The 25,025-nt window shown below is 42.1% G+C and overlaps 2 protein-coding genes and 1 long non-coding RNA gene across 3 annotated transcripts in view; 1 reads left to right on the top strand and 2 right to left on the bottom strand.

Moving 5' to 3' along the window:
* The window catches only part of LOC139547692 (uncharacterized), a 49,924-nt gene extending 37,987 nt beyond the window's left edge, over nt 1-11,937 (bottom strand). Inside the window, exon 1 of the mRNA XM_071356685.1 lies at nt 11,741-11,937. Within this exon, the coding sequence (XP_071212786.1) occupies nt 11,741-11,813 (73 nt within the window). The 5' untranslated portion in view covers nt 11,814-11,937. The remainder of the gene's footprint in view (nt 1-11,740) is intronic.
* LOC139547693 (uncharacterized) lies at nt 1,721-22,928 on the top strand. The gene is made up of 3 exons (XR_011669587.1): nt 1,721-1,981; nt 19,239-19,560; nt 22,398-22,928. It is a non-coding gene; the product is annotated as an uncharacterized lncRNA (long non-coding RNA).
* Nucleotides 18,408-25,025, bottom strand: part of LOC139547691 (putative lipid scramblase CLPTM1) — a 24,753-nt gene continuing 18,135 nt past the window's right edge. Inside the window, exon 15 of the mRNA XM_071356684.1 lies at nt 18,408-19,580. Coding sequence (XP_071212785.1) covers nt 19,183-19,580 — 398 coding nt within the window. The 3' untranslated portion in view covers nt 18,408-19,182. The remainder of the gene's footprint in view (nt 19,581-25,025) is intronic.

The following is a 25,025-nucleotide window of genomic DNA, read 5'->3' as shown; positions in this document are numbered from 1 at the left end:
TGACATGACCCTCCAGCATGACAATGCCCCCAGCCATACTGCTCATTCTGTGCGTGATTTCCTGCAAGACAGGATTGTCAGTGTTCTGCCATGGCCAGCGAAAAGCCCGGACCTCAATCCCATTGAGCACGTCTGGGAGGGCCTGGGAGGGCATAGGCCCACCCACTGGGGAGCTAGTCCCAATCAATCAGAATGAGTTATTTTTTTACGGGCAGATATACTCCTCAGGGACACATTAATCCATTTCTGTTAGTCACATGTCTGTGGAACTTGTTCAGTTTATGTCTCAGTTGTTGAATCTTGTTATGTTCATACAAATATGTACACATGTTAAGTTTGCTGAAAATAAACACAGTTGACAGTGAGTTTTTTTTTTTTTGCTGAGTTTATTTATAATTCAGTTAAACATCAGTTAAAGGGATGCACCAATTACAGATTGCAACAAAACATGTAGTCAGTCTTTTGTGATAATATTACAGAAAACCACTACCGAGACAGACAAAATATGACTTATCCTGAGATATGGCTCATGAGAGATCATAAAGGTGCTAGTTTTAAGCTTATCGTCAGTTAACATAGACACTCCACTGTCCCTAGCAGAACTGGACACACACACGCTTCTGATCAGCATTGTGAAGCCACTGTGCATCAATGTCAAAACAAAAGTATACTGAACAAAAATAAAAATGCAACAATTAGATATTTTACTGAGTTACAGTTCATATAAGGAAATAGAAATAAGTCAATTGAAATGAATTCATTAGGCCCTAATCTATGGATTTCACAAGACTGGGCAAGGGTGCAGCCATGGGAGGGCATAGGCCCACCCACTGGGGAGCTAGTCCCAATCAATCAGAATGAGTTGGGTTTTTTTTACGGGCAGATATACTCCTCAGGGACACATGAATCCATTTCTGTTAGTCACATGTCTGTGGAACCGAACTTCTGAACTTGGACAAGGGCTTTGAAAAACATGTAGGATAGGCTACTTAGTGGTCCCACATTATGGTGAAATAGACCTATATTGTTTCTTTATTTTGGCACTTGTTGGGCGTGATATGTTCATGATACCTCATAATTATTTCCACCTCTACAGGATTAATTGGAAGCTACAAAGGAGATCTGGAAAAGTCACATGATCCGCCCCTGAAAGAACGAGAATGTCCCCCATGGTCGGCCTGATGTCATGTCCACAGTTCCATAGCTGTATGATACACACGATCACTTGTGTGGTGTGTCACAAGAGGACATAACCAGCAGCTAGGACCAGTGTGTCCATCGTCGTGACATAGCTTGTGATGAGAATGTGCATACCCAGTACTCCTACATCATGGTAGGGAACAATCTTGCTGTTCCTGTGGATGCATACATGGCCATTGACCTCTACCTCGCGCTAAGGTCGGCCTGATGTCATGTACACAGTTCCAGAGTTGTACGATACACATCTAAACCCCTGAGAGTACATGGTGGTATGCGTGACTGAGACTGTAGGCCTATTTACTTCTCCCTCTACTCCCTTTACCACTCAGAAATATTCTAGGTATTTACCAGTCATATTATTTGCCTTTAAAGTAACAGTATATTTTTACTTTTTCAGACAAATAATAAGCAATGTTGACTTGCCGTCAATGACCCTTTTATTTCATGAACATGTAAACACGTGAACACAGACTTTGGACTCAAACAAATTTAGTTTTTACGAGCTAGGCTATTCCTGAGTGTGGCAAGTGCGCACCGTGGAACTGCGGCTTAAAAGAAAAAGTGAAAACAGCCCTTACACAAATGATCAATAGTTGTTACTGTATTGCCATTTTCAGCTGCACAGTTAGTACTGTAAGCCCCACCCTGCAACCAGTTAACAGTGGAGTAGCTTCTCTTTCGTGTGAGTGTGTGTCAGACGACGAACAACTAGAGCTCTTTTTCGGTGTCTTTTCTATCGCTTCACACTCTGTTGGTAGAGGATGTGTACACAGGTCCCCTGGTAAGAAAGTTACTCTCTTTTATAGCATGTGAACTTTCTTGTGTAATTGTGTATACATTTTGTGTATGTGCATGTTAAGGTTTGTGAGTGCATAAAAGTTGTCTGTATGTCTATTATTCATGCTGTGTGTGTGTTGACACCCTGCTGACTGGCGTGTGTCTCTCTCCCAGTGCCACGCTACAACTCCGTATGGCAGGGATCATCAGCTAGATTCAACCGCGGGCTGATTTTGTTCTTGAGCGTATGGTCGGGGGGCCAGAACATAATTGCAAATCATTTGTAGACTGCAAATTGGCTGCAGGAAGCCCAAACAGATATATTTGATTAAAACATAAAAATGTCAAACCTTGCTTTTGTGTATAATCACGTCTCTCTATTATGCGTGGAAATACTTGGGAACAGATATCCAAAATGAAAATGACTAGGGGCTGATATCCTGGTGTTCCTCAATGTCCAACAATGAAAACAAAAAAACATGGGGGCCAAATAAAACCACCCAGAGGCCAAATTCGGCCCGCGGGCCACCAGTTCGGGAACCCTGCCGTATGGTGTAGAGGACCAAGGGGTGCTGTGGTGTAACCAGACCTTGCACAGTTGTATCTGCCATCCCATGACATGGTGTGTGGATCACTCATTCATATCAACAATCCAGTCAAACACTGCTTTTTTTTTTTTTTTAACCTTTATTTAACTAGGCAAGTCAGTTAAGAACAAATTCTTATTTTCAATGACGGCCTAGGAACAGTCGGTTAGCTGCCTTGTTCCGGGGCAGAAGGACAGATTTTTACCTTGTCAGCTCGGGGATTCGATCTAGCAACCTTTCAGTTACTAGTCCAATGCTCTAACCACTAGGCTACCTGCCACTATGGAGAGGAGACATACGGCCCTCAGGATGAAATCTGCCGCAACGGACACAAGTGAGTTGCTTTGTAGTGTGGAAACTGTAGGTAGTTTATCACAAAGACGTGAAGTTATCACTGTCTGTAAGCACAGTTCAGAGTGCCTGAGGGCTAATGATTAGATCACTTCATCTTCAGCAGACTGTATCCATCCTGCTTGTCTGTTGATGCAACGTCTTGAAATGTGTGTGCGTGTGAGCGCTTGTACTATAACTAACTGTGGAAAGTATTTTCCAACACACTGTCTGAGACTGGGTGTGCATATTTGTTTGATTATGTGTGCAAGACAGATGGATTTAATTGTGATTCAAAAGAACATTTCCAATGCCTCAGGATGTGGGAGAATTCTGTGGGAGAATTCTGTGGGCGGTCACAGACTACCACCGACATATTTCAAAATGGCGTCTTCCACTGCAGCCAAAGGTCATAGAGTCTCCCTCCTACTGTTCTGTACTTATATCCCCTTTTTTCCAGTCAGAGGCATTCAGACAGTTATGTCTGCTTTTGGGTCTCCGGGAAAGGGGTCAGACAGTGGGTAGTTGTTTTTGTTATGCTGTGTGACTTGTGCTTGGCCTCGGTGTCTGACTCTAGGAGGAGGCTGGTTGATTCTTGTTTGGGATTTGAAGAATGTTACTAATGTACAGTTGAGGTCAGAAGTTTACATAAACCTTAGCCAAATACATTTAAAACTCAGTTTTTCACAATTCCTGACATTTAATCCTAGTAAAAATTCCCTGTCTTAGGTCAGTTAGGATCACCACTTTATTTTAAGAATGTGAAATGTCAGAATAATAGTAGAGTATGATTTATTTCAGCTTTTATTTCTTTCATCACATTCCCAGTGGGTCAGAAGTTTACATACACTCAATTAGTATTTGATAGCATTGCCTTTAAATTGTTTTACTTGGGTCAAACGTTTCAGGTAGCCTTCCACAATAAGTTGGGTGAATCTCGGCCCATTCCTCCTGACAGAGCTCATGTAACTGAGTAAAGTTTGTCTGCCTCCTTGCTCGCACACGCTTTTTCGGTTCTGCCCACAAATTTTCTATGGGATTGAGGTCAGGGCTTTGTGATGGCCACTCCAATACCTTGACTTTGTTGTCCTTAACTTCTCTGGGATATGTGGGACGCATCCCACTTTACCAAAAGCCAGTAAAAATGCAGAGCGCCAAATTCAAATAAATTACTATAAAAATCTAACTTTCATGAAATCACACATGAAAGACACCAAATTAAAGCTACACTTGTTGTGAATCCAGCCAACATGTCTGATTTCAAAAAGGATTTACGGCGAAAGCACACCAAACGATTATGTTAGGTCAGTACATAGCCACAGAAAAACACAGCCATTTTTCCAGCCAAAGAGAGGAGTAACAAAAAGCAGAAATAGAGATAAAATTAATCACTAACCTTTGATGATCTTCATCAGATGACACTAATAGGACTTCATGTTACACAATACATGTATGTTTTGTTGGGTAAAGTTCATATTTATATCCAAAAATCTGAGTTTAGGCGGGACGCTACTGTCTCACTTGGCCAAAAGCCAGAGAAAATGCAGAGCGTCATATTCAAATAAGTTACTATAAAAATCTAACTTTCATTAAATCACACATGAAAGATACCAAATTAAAGCTACACTGGTTGTGAATCCAGCCAACATGTCAGAATTCAAATAGTCTTTTCGGTGAAAGCAAACGATGCTATTATCGGAGGATAGCACCATAGTAAACAGAGAGAGAAGCATATTTCAACCCTGCAGGCGCGACACAAAACGCAGAAATAAAAATATAATTCATGCCGTACCTTTGACGAGCTTCTGTTGTTGGCACTCCAACATATCCCATAAACATCACAAATGGTCCTTTTGTTCGATTAATTCCGTCGATATATATCCAAAATGTCCATTTATTTGGCGCATTTGATCCAGAAAAACACGGTTCCAACTTGTGAAACGTGACTACAAAATCTCAAAAGTTACCTGTAAACTTTGCCAAAACATTTCAAACTACTTTTGTAATACAACTTTAGGTATTTAACGTAAATAATCGATAAAATTGAAGACGGGATGATCTGTGTTCAATACAGGATTAAAACAAACTGTAGCTAGCTTTCTGGTCATGCGCCTCTAACAAACAGTACACAAAAAGTGACCCTGATTCAAAATGGCCGTACTTCTTCATTAAACAAAGGAAAAACCCTCAACCAATTTCTAAAGACTGTTGATATCCAGTGGAAGCGGTAGGAACTGCAAGAAGGTCAATTAGAAATCTGTATTCCCAATGAAAATCCATTGAAAAGAGAGTGACCTCAAAACAAAAATCTGAATGGTTTGTCCTCGGGGTTTCGCCTGCTAAATAAGTTCTGTTATACTCACAGACATGATTCAGACAGTTTTAGAAACTTCAGTGTTTTCTATCCAAATCTACTAACAATATGCATATCTTATCTTCTGGGGATGAGTAGCTGGCAGTTGAATTTGGGTATGCTTTTCATTCAAACGTGAAAATGCTGCCCCCTATCCTAGAGAAGTTAAGCCATTTTGCCACAATTTTGGATGTATGCTTGGGGTCATTGTCCATTTGGAAGACCCATTTGCGACCAAGCTTTAACTTCCTGACTGATGTCTTGAGATGTTGCTTCAATATAACCACAATTTTCCTTCCTCGTGATGCCATCTATTTTTTGAAGGGCACCAGTCCCTTCTGCAGCAAAGCACCCCCACAACATGATGCTGCCACCCCCATGCTTCACGTTTGGGATGGTGTTCTTCGGCTTGCAAGCCTCCCCGTTTTTCCTCCAAACATAACGATGGTCTTTATGGCCAAACAGTTATATTTTTGTTTCATCAAACCAGAGGATATTTCTCCAAAAAGTCCGATCTTTGTCCCCATGTGCAGTTACAAACTGTAGTCTGGCTTTTTCATGGCGGTTTTGGAGCAGTGGCTTCTTCCTTGCTGAGCGGCCTGTCAGGTTATGTCGATATAGGACTTGTTTTACTGTGGATATAGATACTTTTGTACCCGTTTCCTCCAGCATCTTCACAAGGTCCTTTGCTGTTGTTCTGGAATTGATTTGCACTTTTCGCACCAAAGTACGTTCATCTCTAGGAGACAGAACGCGTCTCCTTCCTGAGCGGTATGACGCCTGCGTGGTCCCATGGTGTTTATACTTGCATACTATTGTTTGTACAGATGAACGTGGTACCTTCAGGCGTTTGGAAATTGCTCCCAAGGATGAACCAGAATTGTGGAGGTCTACAATTTTTTTTCTGAGGTCTTGGCTGATTTCTTTTGATATCCCCATGATGTCAAGCAAAGAGGCACTGAGTTTGAAGGTAGGCCTTGAAATACATCCACAGGTGCACCTCCAATTGCTCCCAGACAGGCTAAACAACTTTTTTGCCCGCTTTGAGGACAATACAGTGCCACTGACACGGCCCCCTACCAAAACCTGCGGGCTCTCCTTCACTGCAGCCGAGGTGAGTAAAACATTTAAACGTGTTAACCCTCGCAAGGCTGCAGGCCCAGACGGCATTCCCAGCCGCGTCCTCAGAGCATGCGCAGACCAGCTGGCTGGTGTGTTTACGGACATATTCAATCAATCCTTATCCCAGTCTGCTGTTCCCACATGCTTCAAGAGGGCCACCATTGTTCCTGTTCCCAAGAAAGCTAAGGTAACTGAGCTAAACGACTACCGCCCCGTAGCACTCACTTCCGTCATCATGAAGTGCTTTGAGAGACTAGTCAAGGACCATATCACCTCCACCCTACCGGACACCCTAGACCCACTCCAATTTGCTTACCGACCCAATAGGTCCACAGACGACGCAATCGCAACCACACTGCACACTGCCCTAACCCATCTGGACAAGAGGAATACCCATGTGAGAATGCTGTTCATCGATTACAGCTCAGCATTTAACACCATAGTACCCTCCAAACTCGTCATCAAGCTCGAGACCCTGGGTCTCGACCCCGCCCTGTGCAACTGGGTCCTGGACTTCCTGACGGGCCGCCCCCAGGTGGTGAGGGTAGGTAACAACATCTCCACCCCGCTGATCCTCAACACTGGGGCCCCACAAGGGTGCGTTCTGAGCCCTCTCCTGTACTCCCTGTTCACCCACGACTGCGTGGCCATGCACGCCTCCAACTCAATCATCAAGTTTGCGGATGACACTACAGTGGTAGGCTTGATCACCAACAACGACGAGACGGCCTACAGGGAGGAGGTGAGGGCCCTCGGAGTGTGGTGTCAGGAAAATAACCTCATACTCAACGTCAACAAAACAAAGGAGATGATTGTGGACTTCAGGAAACAGCAGAGGGAGCACCCCCCTATCCACATCGACGGGTCAGTAGTGGAGAAGGTGGAAAGTTTTAAGTTCCTCGGTGTACACATCACGGACAAACTGAACTGGTCCACCCACACAGACAGCGTTGTGAAGAAGGCGCAGCAGCGCCTCTTCAACCTCAGGAGGCTGAAGAAATTCGGCTTGTCACCAAAAGCACTCACAAACTTCTACAGATGCACAATCGAGAGCATCCTGTCGGGCTGTATCACCGCCTGGTACGGCAACTGCTCCGCCCACAACCGTAAGGCTCTCCAGAGGGTAGTGAGGTCTGCAGAACGCATCACCAGGGGCAAACTACCTGCCCTCCAGGACACCTACACCACCCGATGTCACAGGAAGGCCATAAAGATCATCAAGGACAACAACCACCCAAGCCACTGCCTGTTCACCCCGCTATCATCCAGAAGGCGAGGTCAGTACAGGTGCATCAAAGCAGGGACCGAGAGACTGAAAAACAGCTTCTATCTCAAGGCCATCAGACTGTTAAACAGCCACCACTAACATTTAGCGGCCGCTGCCAACATACTGACTCAACTCCAGCCACTTTAAAAATGGGAATTGATGGAAATTATGTAAAAATGTACCACTAGCCACTTTAAGCAATGCCACTTAATACAATGTTTACATACCCTACATTACCCATCTCATATGTATATATACTGTACTCTATATCATCTACTGCATCTTGCCATCTTTATGCAATACATGTACCACTAGCCACTTTAAACTATGCCACTTTATGTTTACATACCCTACAGTACTCATCTCATATGTATATACCGTACTCTATACCATCTACTGCATCTGCCATGCCGTTCTGTACCACCACTCATCCATATATCTTTATGTACATATTCTTTATCCCTTACACTTGTGTGTGTGTGTAAGGTAGTAGTGTGGAATTGTTAGGTTAGATTACTGTTGGTTATTACTGCATTGTCGGAACTAGAAGCACAAGCATTTCGCTACACTCGCATTAACATCTGCTAACCATGTGTATGTGACTAATAAAATTTGATTTGATGATTTGATTTGAATTGACTCAAATGATGTCAGTTTGCCTATCAGTAGCTTCTAAAGCCATGACATCATTTTCTGGAATTGTCCAAGCTGTTTAAAGGCACAGTCAAGTTAGTGTATGTAAACTTCTGTCCCACCGGAATTGTGATACAGTGAATAAGTGAAATAATCTGTCTGTAAACAATTGTTGGAAAAATTACTTGTCATCCACAAAGTAGATGTCCTATCCGACTTGCCAAAACTATAGTTTGTTAACAAGACATTTGTGGAGTTGTTGAAAAACCAGTTAATGACTCCAACCTAAGTCTGTAAACTTCTGACTTCAACTGTATGTTCCCAGTAAATGTTGTTCGTTAATGACTGAAATAAGCAGGAAGTCTGTGAGAACAGTGCTGTTGAGACTGACACACTTGAATGTACTTTAGTTTTGACTTTGTGGCTGAATCCAAAATCATTCCCTTATCCTCACACCTCCATTTGCGCGTTCACACACACCTCAGCCATATGCGGAGGGAGTGAACATTATCGAGGGTGTATGGGGCTAATTAGACTCTCGTATAGCCACTTTGACCGAGCCGGCAAGGCTGCCAGCTCCAGAGCCAAGTGGCATCCCAACATGCACTGCGTTATGTTTGGAGTTTTCGTACAAAAGAAGGAAGAGGCGTGTCTAATTATGAGCTCTGTTTATTATGTTTGTGTCTGAGGCATGACACATGAAACAAAATACATCCCAAATTAAATGTTTAACTGTTACTGAAGTGTAGATAGTGTAAAAACGATAGGGGGAATTCATTCATTTGAATTTCATGCTTGTTCTATTATTTAAATGTGGAAAATGAATTGCATCATTCAAGTCACGGGTGTGGCCTGAAGTTGAGGGGTTTATTGATCCTCTCGCCACTCATGAAGTCATCCTCTGAGTTTCGTCAGCAACACGTGACAACGGAGGGCACCTCCGAGCGAGGGGCTGGTTTGGGATCAGTGGTTGAAAAAGTACCCAATTGTCATAAATATAAATAGTAAAGTAAAGTACAGATACCCCCAAAAAACTACTTAAGTAGGACTTTCAAGTATTTTTTTTACATAAGTACTTTACACCACTGTTTGGGATTCACTGAATGATGTACAGTGGCTTCAAGACGCTGACCTAAAGTAAACATTTGAATAAACTGCCCTCACCAAAAAAATGGATATCAAATTAATTGATTAGCTAAATGGATGGCCTCCCCTCTTGAGTACTGCGGTGCCTGTTGGTTTTGGTAATCTCTCTTCAGCCCTCAATCTGTTGATTCAAGCAGTCAATGGGCTAAAACTAATCATTCTCATAGCTAGACTCTCCAGATTACATTTCCTTGAGTGCTATATCCATTAAAGAATAATGGGTAAAATCCATTAAATTATAAATAATCCATACATATTGCTCTGAGTTCACCCAACATGACAGCTCTCTTTCTATTGGGAGGTCAAATATTTTTCCTCTGCACAGACACCACAGGTTGGGAAACATGTCCTGCTAGGCAGTGAAGGGCTACAACCCCGGCAGGGGCCAGATAAAGTGCTGTGCAGGGACTCTGTACAACCTGCAGGCTCAGGGCAGGCTCACAGAGGACACCCAGTGCTGTGGGAGCGTTCTGTTGGAGGCTGGCTCCACCCAGACCTGCTCTCTGCCCCAGGGCTAGACCTGCTCTACCCTACCCAGCCAGAGTTCACCTGCTGTGGGCACCGCTACCCTAACTCATCCCTGTAGTCTTGATTCCTGAGGGGGACACCAAAAGTAGTGCTATAACACAGCCTACGTTGTAATATGTTAAATGTATATTGAGGAACCATAATTACTACTACTGGATAATTGATAGGTACAGTAGTTAACTGAAGGGTTGTCCCAACTTGTTCAAATGTTTAAATCATTATAATACTACTACTACTAATAATAGTTATAGCAGTGTTCCTTATCAGTCCAGTATGTATGCAGGCATTTGTATTTACAACCAGCAATACCAAAAAAGCCAGTAGGTGGTAATGGTACTGTACACTGTATGGGTGCAGTTTTCATAAATACAATGAACATGGTGCGATCTCATCTCAAAGAATCTCCATTGAGAACCATCACAAAGTTGGTCTCCGTATTGAACTGACCTTTTTATTTAACTTTTTCTGATTCATTTTATAGTCATTAAATATGTGCCACTGGTTTGAGTCTATTACTGTCACGTTCGTCGTAACGAGGAGACCAAGGCGCAGCGTAATTTGAATACATTCTTCTTTTAATAAACGAAGAACACTTAAACAAACTAACAAAATAACAAAACGAACGTGAAGCTGACTAGTGCTGACCCCTAGACAATACAAAAACTAAACAAACCACCCTTGTCACACCCTGACCTAACCAAATAATAAAGAAAACAAAGATAACTAAGGTCAGGGCGTGACAATTACAACATCTCTACAAGAACAAAGCGCTCAGAATAAGTATAGTTCTAAAAGCGAGAGAACTACTTCAATGAATAACTCAAATCAACCAAAATATCCTTCAGAAATACTTAGTTAATGTTCAGTCAGTGTCTCAACTCTTCAAACAACAGCTATGGACAAGTATGTCACACAAAGTATGCTATTTTAAATAAAATAAATAATTAGTAAGTGTACTGTCATGTACTGAAAACTACAAAACAAATAACAAATATCATACTATACACCAGGGGTTCTCAAACAGGGGTCCGTGGACCCCTAGGAGTCCCTGGTGTAATTGCAAGGGGTCCGTGAAATAAAAAGTGTAATGAAGGTATTCAGCAGCACAAGGATTCCAGTAACATTACATATAATATAGAGGGGTTGGAGGTCCTTTGATGTGCTGTGAATTTTTCAATGGCTTTTCTCCAGTTCCTCAATCCTGCACTTATGAAGACAGCATCAGATCTTTGGCCAAAAGATGGCTGGCTTGAAAACCCTTGGCTACAGTGAAAACACAACACTCCTTTTATTGATGGATTATAATGTAGCCAGGGGAAATCGCGAAACCATCTCTCTTGAAACGTCAACACTCTGTTGGCAAGAGTTTGTGGTTCTATAAATTGTGGGTGTGGCTGATATGGTTTTGTACCATCACTGAGGTAACTGGACAATGCTGTGCCACTGTCCCCTATACTGGTGCTGCTGGCAACAAGGGTGACACCTGGTCCTGCCGTGGATGTGACACTGTCCTCTGAAGTCTCTCTCCCTGGCTCTTTCCCTTTCACCACCCTCACTGACTCAGTCTGTCTCCTAGAAAATATATAAGGTGTTTGCCGTACTCCTAACTACCGGTACCCAAAACTACACAATTAATCACAACAGCAATACCATTGCCTTAAACTAATCTTAGTTCAGTCACCAGTTTAAGTTGAGAGTGGGGGAATTTTTCAAACATTTTCCAATTATGTCCCTATTTTACAAGTCAAAAAAATAAAGAACCTTTCATAATGTTGCCAAACAAAGACTCAAACTTACCTGAGACTCCACTCCCTGTCTCTGCCAGTCTGTCCCTGCCCATCTGTCCCCAACTCTGCGGTCTATGTGCCATCTGTTGCCTGCTATGACATCATTGTGAAACATTTCCATTTCACTTCTTTCTTATGAACATTTTATCAACTAGTCTTTGAGATATTAGGCTACCTGGGTTCTTCATTCTAGATGGGCTTCGATCTATAATGTAGCTAGCTAGTCAGCTAGCAAATGTGAAATTGGTTGCAGTGACAAGGGTTGACAGCTGTATGAGTTCACCATTTACACAACGTATGCTGCAACCTTTTTTAATTTTAATATAGTATGTTTCATATTGGCTGGCTTCCAACAATAGCTTAATTTGCAGAGCTAGCGAGCACCAAATTCCGTTTCTGTGGTGTTTGCTATATAATCTTTGCTATCGTCAGTTTACTCCAAGATCGGCACACAGGTGCTTCAAAGTCCCGTAGCGACAATTTAGCTTTTGCAACGAGACCATTAAAGATATTTAAGACAATGGTAGAAGAGAGTGTAGTTCTGTTCAGTTTATCACTAACCTTATCACAGGGACTTCGAAGCACTACAGCTGCATGCTGATTTTGGAATAAACTGACGATAGTAAAGATTCCATCTTTGAAGACGCCACATAAATGGAATAGGTACTAGCTAGCTTGATAGTTAACGTTTGCTTTAGTTTGCTCGCTAGCTCTGCAAATTCAGCTATAGTGTGTGTGAACCCTGCCAACATAAAACATCGCTATGGTGCGATTGACTGGATTAACCTCACGTTAGTTACGTGCATTGGGTGCCTTTCAGACGGTAGTCACGAACCCCCTGTTACCTTGCCAGCTAAGGAACACTACATTGCATTACTAGCTTCTTTCATTGACTCAAATTCAAATAGCTGCAAACACTGGTTGATGTTACTGTAGCTACCTAGCAATCAGCTAACCGCTAGCTAACATAAAGAGTGACCTGTAATTTAATGCAGCGAAAATGAAGACTGGTGACGGTTAAAAATGTGTATTATATTGAGTGGTAGAAGTAAAGAAATGTCTAATATATCCTTTGTTTGAACTACTTACTGGAGGTCAGCCACCAACGACAGACACTGTCAGATTCCCACAGTACCTGCATCATGTGCCACTAGCAGTGGATCAAACCATTGTGAAGCAAAGGGCAGGGAATTCGCAATCTTTTGAAACTTAAAAACGCGCTATTAAAGTGTCTATAATCAGCACAAGTGCTTTCACTGCATATTATTAATATTATTGAAATTACAGTTGTGTTTCCAGTGATATATTGGGGGGGACAAATTATATTTTTCTCAGGATGGGGGGGTCGTGTCCCCCCGGGATTTCCGCCCATGTAGTACTAAAGTAAAAACACTTTAAAGTACTACTTCAGTCGTTTTTTGGGATATCTGTACTTTACAATTTATTTTTTTGACTACTTCACTACATTCCTAAAGAAAATAATGTACTTTTTACTCCATACATTTTCCCTGACACCCAAAAGTACTCGTTACATGTGTAATGCTTAGCAGCAAAGGAAAATGGACCAATTCAAACACTTATCAAAGAAAATCCCTGGTCATATCTACTGCCTCTGATCTGACGGACTCACTAAAAACACATGCTTAGTTTGTAAATGATGTCTGAGTGTTGGAGTATGCCCCTAGCTATCTGTAAATAAAATAAAAACAAGAAAATATTTCCATCTGGTTTCTTTAATATAAGGAATTTGAAATTATTGATACTTTAACTTTTAACACTTAAGTATATTTTAGAAATTACATTTACTTTATATTTAAAACCACATACTTTTAGACTTTTACTCAAGTAGTATTTTATTGGATGACTTTCACTGGAGTCATTTTCAATTAAGGTATCTTTACTTTTACTCAAGTATGACTATTGAGTACTTTTCCCACAACTGATTAAACAGCATGGTCATTACACAGGCGCACCTTGTGCTGGGGACAATAAAAGGCCACTTTAAAATGTGCAGTTTTATCTCACAGCACAATGCCACAGATGTTTTGTGCAATTGGTATGCTGACTGCAGGAATGTCCACCAGAGCAGTTGCCAGATAATTTTATGGTAATTTCTCTACCATATGCTGCCTCGAACATCGTTTTAGAGATATTGGCAGTGCGTCCAACGGGCCTCACAACCGCAGACCACGTGTAACCACGCCAGCCCATGACTTCCACATCTGGCTTCTTCACCTGCGGGATCATCAGAGAGGGGGGGGGGGGGGGGGTGCTGATGAGTATTTCTGCCTGTAAAAAAACTCAATCTGATTGATTTGGACTGGCTCCCCAGTGGGTGGGCCAATGCCCTCCCAGGCCCACCCATGGCTGCACCCTTGCCCAGTCTTGTGAAATCCATAGATTAGGGCCTAATGAATTCATTTCAATTGACTTATTTCTATTTCCTTATATGAACTGTAACTCAGTAAAATATTTAATTTTTGCATTTTTATTTTTGTTCAGTATACTTTTGTTTTGACACTGATGCACAGTGGCTTCACAACGCTGATCAGAAGCGTGTGTGTGTGTGTGTGTCCAGTTCTGCTAGGGACAGTGGAGTGTCTATGTTAACTGACGATAAGCTTAAAACTAGCACCTTTATGATCTCTCATGAGCCATATCTCAGGATAAGTCATATTTTGTCTGTCTCGGTAGTGGTTTTCTGTAATATTATCACAAAAGACTGACTACATGTTTTGTTGCAATCTGTAATTGGTGCATCCCTTTAACTGATGTTTAACTGAATTATAAATAAACTCAGCAAAAAAAGAAACGTCCTCTCACTGTCAACTGCGTTTATTTTCAGCAAACTTAACATGTATAAATATTTGTATGAACATAACAAGATTCAGCAACTGAGACAAACTGAACAAGTTCCACAGACATGTGACTAACAGAAATGGAATAATGTGTCCCTGAACAAAGGGGGGTCAAAATCAAAAGTAACAGTCAGTATCTGGTGTGAGATCCGGGCTCTTCGCTGGCCATGGCAGAACACTGACATTCCTGTCTTGCAGGAAATCACAGACAGAACAAGTATGGCTGGTGGCATTGTCATGCTGGAGGGTCATGTCAGGATGAGCCTGCAGAAAGGGTACCACATGAGGGAGGAGGATGTCTTCCCTGTAACACACAGTCCTGTCTTGTCCAGCGACGGTGGGTTTGTGCCCATAGGCGACGTTGTTGCCAGTGATGTCTGGTGAGGACCTGCCTTACAACAGGCCTACAAGCCCTCAGTCCAGCCTCTCTCAGCCTATTAGGGACAGTCTGAGCACTGATGGAGGGATTGTGTGTTCCTGGTGTAACTCGGGCAGTTGTGGTTGCCATCCTGTATCTGTCCCGCAGGTGTGATGTTCGGATGTACTGATCCTGTGCAGGTGTTGTTACATGTGGTCTGCCACTGCGAGGACGATCAGCTGTCCGTCCTGTCTCCCTGTAGCGCTGTCTTAGGCGTCTCACAGTACGGACATTGCAATTTATTGCCCTGGCCAGATCTGCAGTCCTCCTGCCTCCTTGCAGCATGCCTAAGGCACGTTCACTTAGATGAGCAGGGACACTGGGAATCTTTCTTTTGGTGTTTTTCAGAGTCAGTAGAAAGGCCTCTTCAGTGTCCTAAGTTTCCATAACTGTGACCTTAATTGCCTACCGTCTGTAAGCTGTTAGTGTCTTAACGACCGTTCCACAGGTGCATGTTCATTAATTGTTTATGGTTCATTGAACAAGCATGGGAAACAGTGTTTAAACCCTTTACAATGAAGATCTGTGAAGTTATTTTGGATTTTTATGAATTATCTTTGAAAGACAGGGTCCTGAAAAAGGGACGTTTCTTTTTTTGCTAAGTTTATATACCCATTGATTCTTGAAGAATATAATTAGTCTCATGGGTTTAGTTTAACTGTCATTCACCATCAGAACCCAAAATAAGCGTGTTTTACTCTGTAAACAATGTACTTATAAACAAACTCTGTATAGCCTCAAAACATGGTTAAAACCATAATTTTAAGCTCATGGAGTCTGCATCCATAGCCCTGTCTCTGAATTTGAGTGGTTACATTTCTCCAGCCCCATCCCTCAGCTGTTTACCAAAGACAGTGGCCCTGCATATTTGTTGCCTGGAGATTGCCCCTTTAATGGTGCTAGGTTAATGAAAAAAAATCTTAAATAGAGTACCAGTTTGAGCCATAATACCCATAAAACCTGGCGGGCAAACAGGGAAATGGTTCCAATTGTTTTTCCACCATTAATTCTTCCCATAGAGGATTTTAGAAACACTTAAAATAAGGGTTGGGTGGCCTCCCGAGTGGCGCAGCGGTCTAAGGCACTGCTTAGCCGTGCTTGAGGCATCACTACAGACCCGGGTTAGATCCCAGGCTGTGTCACAACCGTCCGTGACCAGGAGTCCCACAGGGCGGCGCACAATTAGCTCAGCGTTGTCCGGGTTAGGGGAGGGTTTGGCCTAAAGGTCGACCAATTATGATTTTTCAACGCTGATACCGATTATTGGAGGACCAAAAAAGCAGATTCCGATTAATTGTCCGATTTTTATATGTAATTATGACAATTACAACAATATTGAATGAACAATTAACACTTATTTCAACACAAATAAAATCAATTTAGTCTCAAATAAATAATGAAACATGTTCAATTTAGTTTAAATAATGCAAAAAGACAGCGTTGGAGAAGAAAGTAAAAGGGCAATATGTGCCATGTAAAAAAAGTTTATGTTTAAGTTCCTTGCTCAGAACGAGACCATATGAAAGCCTTTTTACCTTGAGTCTTCAATATTCCCAGTTAAGACGTTTTAGGTTATCATTATTATAGGAATTATGACGCGTCGACTATTTCTCTCTATACCATTTGAATTTCATATACCTTTGACTATTGGATGTTCTTATAGGCACTTTAGTATTGCTAGCCTAATCTCGGGAGTTAATAGGCTTGAAGTCATAAACAGTGCTGTGCATCAAGCGTTGCTAAGAGCTGCTGGCAAATGCAGTAAAGTGCTGTTTGAATAAATGCTTACGAGCCTGCTGCTGCCTACCACCGCTCAGTCAGACTGCTCTATCAAATCATAGACTTAATTGTAATATAATAAACACACAAAAATATGAGCCCTTGGTCATTAATATGGTCAAATCCGGAAACTATAATTTCAAAAACAAAACTTTTATTCTTTCAGTGAAATACGGAACCGTTCTGTATTTTATAGAACGGGTGGCATCCCTAAGTCTAAATATTGCTGTTGCATTGCACAACCTTCAATGTTACATCATAATTCTGGCAAATTATTTACGGTCTGTTAGGAAGAAATGGTCTTCACAGTTCGCAACGAGCCAGGCGACCCAAACGGCTGCATATACCCTGACTCTGCTTGCACTGAACTCGAGAAATGACAATTTCTCTAGTTAATATTGCCTGCTAACATGCATTTCTTTTAACTAAATATGCAGGTTTAAAAAATGTATACTTCTGTGTATTGATTTTAAGAAAGGCATTGATGTCTATGGTTAGGTACATTTGTGCAACGATTGTGCTTTTTTTGTGAATGCGCTTTCGATAAATCATCACTTGTTTGGCGAAGTTGAAGTAGGCTGTGATTCGATGAGAAATTAACAGGCACCGCATTGATTATATGCAACGCAGGTCAAGCTAGTTAACCTAATAATATCATCAACCATGTGTAGTTAACTAGTGATTATGTTAAGATTGATTGTTTTTCATAATATAAGTGTAATGCTAGCTAGAAACTTACCTTGGCTCCTTGCAGCCACACTCGCGTAACATGTGGTCAGCCTGCCACGCAGTCTCCTCGTGGATTGCAATGTAATCGGCCATAATCGGTGTCCAAAAAGGCCGATTACCGATTGTTATGAAAACTTGAAATCGGACCCTAATTAACCCACCATGCCTCTAATTATCAGTCGACCTCTAGTTTGGCCGGGGGGGGCTTTACTTAGCTCATTGTGCTCCAGCGACTCCTTGTCGCCTGCAGGCTGACGCTGGTCGTCAGTTGAACAGTGTTTCCTCCAATACATTGGTGCAGGTGTTAAGTGCGGTTTGGCGGGCCTTATTTCGGAGGACGCATGACTCGACCGTCGCCTCTACCGAGCCCGTTGGGGAGTTGCAACGATGAGACAAGATCGAAATTGGGGCGAAAAGGGGCTGATGTATAGCGTAGGCTTACCCTGGCATGACGTTTTGATAACCGTTCAAGGATTTTTAAGCCTTGCCATGGATTGCGCATGTGTGCCATTCAGAAGGTAAAGGGGCAAGACAAAAGATATGTGCCTTTGAACAGGTTATGGTAGCAGGTGCCAGCCGCACCAGTTTGTGTCAAGAACTGCAACGCTGCTGGGTTTTTCACGCTCAACAGTTTTCTGTGTGTATCAAGAATGGTCCACAACCCAAAGGACATCCAGCCAACTTGACAACTGTGGGATGCATTGGAGTCAGCACCCCTGTTGAATGCTTTTGACACCTTGTAGTATCCATGCCCAGAAGAATTGAGGCTATTCTGAGGGCGTTGATGTCTTAGGTGTTCTTAATGTTTTGCAGACTCAAGTGTATGTCAAGGTGGTCCTGCTTGGAGTATGAATGTAGTAGAACAACTGAAAAATCATAAGTCCAGGCAAAAATACTTAAATCAGCTATTACTAGACATTTTGACATCAGTATTATTAACATTACAACCCGAGATTCTGTAGTTTCAGAACATACAAAATAAATTCAAGTGACTGAAAAACAGAAATCAAGCCATCATTAATAATATTAATATATTTCTATTAATACCTACAAGGCTGGTTTTGTTGTTGTTGTTCAAGTTTGGAACATCGATCATTTGTTTAAAATGGAGGGTAGACTGTCTTTCCTGGGAAGTGTTGGACAGGTCGTCCATCTTGGCTCCCTTCACGTCACAATTGGCTCTGGACCCTTCCAGGTTTCCTCCAGCACTACTCACCAATTTCCCCACCATGACACATTGCTTTCACACATGGAATGATTTTTTTTTTTAAAGAAATCACAAGAAATCCACAGACAGCGCAAAGATCTGAAAATACGGAGATATGTACTGCAACTTTCCACCCTCAACTGGTTCTCCCACATTCACAACCTGGCCTCCAAATCATTACTGTTACCCAAAATATAAAGAATACAGTACATCACATTTGTTTTACTTCACTTGAACTAAAAAAAAGAAAGAAAAGAAAATAGGAAGTCCACATTATTTACGATTCGCTGCAGATCCCCCACACAAAGAAGAGGGAGAGTTAGACTGAAATTTGTAGCGGTGTCCATGACAGAATACAATGACTCCTTTTCTCTGGCAAATGACATTTCACTCTGCCTGGTTTCCACAGGTCCTCTTCACCCCAGGAGCGAGGGCGAGAAAGGCGGATAAGTTGGTCGTGGTTAATCGTTCTTCTTCTCATCCTTTGCTTTTTCTGTTATGGCTGCGACCTCCCCAGTGGCTGCGACCTCCCCAGTGGCTGCGATCTCCCCAGTGGCTGCGATCTCCCCAGTGGCTGCGATCTCCCCAGTGGCTGCGACCTCCCCAGTGGCTGCGACCTCCCCAGTGGCTGCGATCTCCCCAGTGGCTGCGACCTCCCCAGTGGCTGCGATCTCCCCAGTGGCTGCGATCTCCCCAGTGGCTGCGATCTCCCCAGTGGCTGCGATCTCCCCCTGTGCTGTGCTGTCCTTGTTAGGGTCCACTCCAGTGGGTTCCGCTCCGCTGGTGCCAAATTCGTTCATCCGGTTGGGATCCACCCTGTAGATCCAGCGCTGGTACAGGTAGACAAAGAATACTACGTCTGTGGGAGGGAAACAGAGTTATACAGGGAACCAGGGGTGTAACGTTCACCAAAACACACGGTTTGGTACATATCGCTGTTTCGGGGGTCACGTTTCGGTACAGCGGGAAAATGAAATGCTAACAATTACTGTAGTAACAATTGCGTTGTTATTCCTGATTCCATGTAGGATCATGAGTCATATAAAGCCTGAAGAGAGCACCATCACGAGTACCAACATGTTGAATTTTCATAAATTAAAACAATTACTCAACACTAAAATAAAGTCCAATATGCATGTGATATCAATATGTAAAACATGGCTCAGAGATTGTGCACTGAGTGTACAAAACATTAAGGACACCTTCCTAATACTGAGTTGCACCCCACCTTTTGCCCTCAGAACAGCCTTAATTCGTCGGGGCATGGCCTCTACAAGGTGTCGAAAGCGTTCCACAGAGATGCTGGCCCATGTTGACGCCAATGCTTCCCACAGTTTATGTCAAGTTGGCTGGGTATCCTTTGGGTGGTGGACATTTCTTGATACACACAGGAAACTGTTGAGCACGACAAACCCAGCAGCGCTGCAGTTCTTGACACCGCTACCATAACCTGTTCAAAAGGCATTTCAATCTGTATCTTGCCCACACCTCTGAATGGCACAGCTACACAATCCATGTCTCAAGGCTTGAAAATCATTCTTTAACCTAGTCTCCTCCCCTTCATGTAAACCAGGGATGGGCCCGCAGACCATTTTGTAGGCCCGTGGACCAACTCAGTCGGGGTCTCAACTTACTGTTGAGAGTTAGAATACACAAGGTGAAATTTGAAAATGTGGTTGTGCATCAGAAGTTAGTCTAGCGGCCAGCTAACTACACTTGTAGTAAGCATGGTCGAATTACTGACCGGGGTGAGGCCCACTGACCATCAGTTAGCATATTAAAACCTGCAAACATTTGCCTCAACCCTATGGCAAAATGTGTAGAATTGCAGGAAATTAGCTGTAAAACTGCCATTTTTTCTCTCCGCCGCATGGCAAAATTACTAGAATAGCATGAAATGAGTTATAAAAATGGCTAAATCTTCTTTCCACCCCCATGGCAAAATGTGTAGAATTGCAGGAAATTAACTTTAAAACGTAATTTCTCTCTTCTCGCTATCACGAGGGAGGTAAACGCATCATACCGGCTGTATTTTTGAAAGTTATATCTTAAACGTGATTGCTAACATGCAAAAAAATGTGGGACTATATCAACAATAGACTAATGAAACAAATACCAATAGATGTTTTTGGGGTGAAATGTTTCTAAGTAGCTCTCTGTAGGTTTGGAGGTCCATCTGTAGCAGGGATGGGCAACTCCAGTCCTCTGGGCCACACTTTTGCCCCAGCTAACACACCTGACTCCAATAATCAACTAATGATGATCTTCAGTTTAGAATGCAATTAGTTTAATCAGCTGTGTTTGATAGAAATGGAGTAAAGTGTGACACCAGTCCTCGAGGACTGGGGTTGCCCATCCCTGATCTGTAGTAAGCGCAATACATGGTGCATTGGCAAATTCATTGACAACCTCAGCTTTAGTGGGTTAACTGCCTTGTTCAGGGGCAGAACAACAGATTTTTACCTTGTCAGCTCGGGGATTCGATCTAGTAACCGAAACGGTTACTAGTCCAACGCTCTAACCACTAGGCTACCTGCCGCTCAATTGAATGTATTACTTTAGGCTTGGCCTATTTAGTAGGCTATTTTGCAGCATAAAGCTGAGTGACTCACTCATTTGTAGCTTTGAATCAAAATAAATAAGTACAGACATTCTTTCTGATAGTCTCTAATAAATAAATGTTTTGACAAAGTTAATCTGCTCGTGTATGTGTTAAATTATTTTTTATATATTGTGGTTACAATAAACAATGCAAACAAAATAAATCCTATTCATAATTAATGATCAGATTCGTGTTAGGAGCTGTAATGTGGGACAACCTGCCAACTGACAGAAACATTCACACCTCCATTAATTTACAAGGGTCAGTCTAACAGCTCGGCTAGGTGTGAAAAATACCAATTTGTGCCACAGTTTAGACCACAGATAACTCTGACTGACCGCAGAATCTAAGTCATATTGTAAAGTGTAGCCTAATGGCCAAACTTGCAATGTATTCGAGGCTTAGTTGTGTTAAATGCGGATGACACATTTCAGTTGTACAACTGACTAGGTATCCCCCTTTCCTTTAAGTCCTCTAAAGTTTTACATTTAACTTAATATCACAGACCTGAATTACCCTAAAGAAAAATGCATCAACCCCTAAAAAATGTCAATTTATTATAATCCGCATAATTCAAACTAAAGACTGGGTATGCTAAATACGATCAGAAAGAATGTCTTTAACCCTGCTTTATAGTATAACTTGTTTTGAACGAAAGCCACAAACAAGTGAATCACTCGGCCCTATGCTGAAAAATATAGCTGTCCACGGTTCTGAAACAACTTCCCCTATATGTTGCTATGTGCATAGTGGCGAAAATTGAGGATACAGGAAACACTTCATTACACTAAATAAAAATATAAACCTCAAAATATATAGTAATTGGTCCCATGTTTCACGAGTTGAAATAAAAGATCCATGAAAATGTTCCATATGTACAAAAAGCTTATTTATCAAAAATGTTGGACAAGTGTGTTTACATCCCTATTAGTGAGCATTTCTCCTTGGTCAAGATAATCCATCCACCTTACAGGTGTGGCATATCAAAAGGCCACTAAAAATGTGAAGTTGTGTCATACACCACAATTTGAGGGAGTGTGCAATTGGCATGCTGACTGCAGGAATGTCTTTCAGACCTGTTGCTCCCAAGAACAAAGCGAGGTCCATACAGAAATGGTTTGTCGAGAGCGGTGTGGAAGAAATTGACTGGCCTGCACAGAGCCCTGACCTTAACTCCAAACACCTTCGGGATTAATTGGAAAGCCGACTGCAAGCTAGTTCTAATCGCCCAACATCAGTTGCCCGACCTCACTAATGCTCATGGCTGAATGGAAGCAAGAACCCGCAGCAATGTTCCAACATCTAGTGGAAAGCCTTCCCAGAAGAGTGGAGGCTGTTATAGCAGCAAAGGGGGGACCAACACCATATTAATACCCATGATTTTGGAATGAGATGTTTGACGAGCAGGTGTCCACATACTTGGTCATGTAGTGTAAATCAACAGGAATAAGACATTTGCTGCTTTTGTTGCCCGTTTGAGTGTTTAATAGCCTACTGATTCCGTGAGCACCAAGCCTCACATAACTGCAAAAAGGTTGGCTAAAGCAATTTCACAAATGTCTGTTTTTAATCTTTGCTATGCTGTAATAAAGGCTTTTTTTGTAAGAAGACTCTCTGGTATTAGTTATTTATATAGTGTTGTGTACACTGTTCCAAAACAGGTAGAAAAATAATGTTGTAAGCCAACACGACGTTTGTCACAATCTGCAAGCAGCTCTCGCTCCTCTACCCTCATTTCCCCCCCCATCTCCTTATTGTTATTATTACAATTATTATGATCATCATTATAATAAGTAATGTCATTATCATTAGTAGGCTTAGTATAGTATCCTTGTATAACCACCATCGAGCTGTAGGCCTAAGAGTACGTCCTTGTTTAGTTTTAATGCAGTAACTTGCTATGTGTGCAGCCTCTCCAGTCATAAGAGTTCCACCTAGTTGTCGACAGACACCTCATAAGCAGTACTAACATATTAAACATTAATTATATACTAATGGTTGTATATCAATTTCACCTACTGTAGTTGAAAAAAGCTTGCCAAGTTTCCCAATTGTTTTTACTGGTTCCACTTCTGTATTTCATCACTAGGTGGAGACATTGGCCATAGTACACTACACCCTGAGTACCAACCTGTGTATGGTCTACCACACATCTCTCGTGAGCACCACCAACTGAAGAGAGTTATACCTAATTGTCTTCCCCATAGCCTAGATCACAGGTGTCAAACTCATTCCACGGGGGGCCGAGTGTCTGCGGGTTTTCGCTCCTCCCTTGTACTTGATTGATGAATTAACATCACTAATTAGTTAGGAACTCCCCACACCTGGTTGTCTAGGGCTTTATTGAAAGGAAAAACCAAAAACCTGCAGACACTAGGCCCTCCGTGGAATGAGTTTGACACCCCTGGCCTAGATCCTCCAATTTCAAACCAGGACCTCGTAGCCAGTTCCACTGCATTTTTTCATTGTTCCCCTCTAATCAGGGACTGATTTTGAACCTGGAACACCAGGTGTGTGCAATTAATTAATTATCAGGTAGAACAGAAAACCAGCAGGCTTCGAACCCCGTAGGGCAGGGGTGTCAAACTCATTCCACGGAGGGCCTAGTGTCTGCAGGTTTTTGGTTTTTCCTTTCAATAAAGCCCTAGACAACCAGGTGTGGGGAGTTCCTAACTAATTAGTGATGTTAATTCATCAATCAAGTACAAGGGAGGAGCGAAAACCCGCAGACACTCGGCCCCCCGTGGAATGAGTTTGACACCTGTGCCGTAGGGTAAGAGTTGAGCACCCCCGCCCTATAAAAACTTGTCCATTCGCTTTGTGATTATCCACTGAAGGCAGAAACGTCAATATTTTAAACTTGCTTAATAAAACTAATAATTTTTCATGGTCAGTGAGCGTTGCGCCTTTTCCTTTCCAATGATGTTTACACATTTTTAGGTTACACGTCAGCTCACGTTGGTTAAGCAACCTCTACTTCTTTCCATTGAATTATCAACCCATAAATAATCTACACCTACATGCAAAATTCTCTCGACAATGATTTTACATCAGGCCTAATTGACATATGCCTAAAATACCACTAGGCAAAAAATCACATTTTGCTTTTGATTATTTGAATCAACCTACGTTATTTCAAGTTATCCACTTGGAGCGCATACAAAAGCGATTTAGAGAGTTGTTGAACGGGAGTTAGGAGTGTGTTGATATAACGGTAATATGATCAAAATTCCTCTCAACCGGCATAATACTGTACGATTCAGTGCAATGCCGATCAACATATCAGAATAGGTTAAATAAGGTTATGCATGCCAACATAAAAAGGCAAGAATTAAGAGTAAGCAAAGTGATCGTGTCAGGCGAAATTTAGTTATCAAATGTTTTACCATTGCAACATTTGATGTAAAGTCACATTCACCTGGGTTGTCTGAAGCATGCTGTAAAGTTCACAGCTGGCAATGCCTCATCTGCGGACCAGGTGTAAATCATTCGGCACCCTAACCTATTATTGGGATACAAAAGAAGCCATCCAACCTTGATGGGCCATCAGCAGGACAATAGACTTGCTGAGTTGAGTTCTATTTTTAGGGACTCAAAATGTATGTATAGCCAGGCCTGGAAATTCATGAGTTTAGGGTCATGGCCATTCGGCCTTTAATAGCTGCCCAATCTGCCAGGGCACCAAGGCCCTCTGCAAGGGCA

The sequence above is a fragment of the Salvelinus alpinus genome, chromosome 21 (genome assembly GCF_045679555.1).
Source record: "Salvelinus alpinus chromosome 21, SLU_Salpinus.1, whole genome shotgun sequence".
In the NCBI taxonomy this organism is placed as follows: Eukaryota; Metazoa; Chordata; class Actinopteri; order Salmoniformes; family Salmonidae; genus Salvelinus; species Salvelinus alpinus.
The sequence above is the reverse complement of the archived record's forward strand: the minus strand, read 5'-3'. Positions and strand labels throughout refer to the sequence as shown.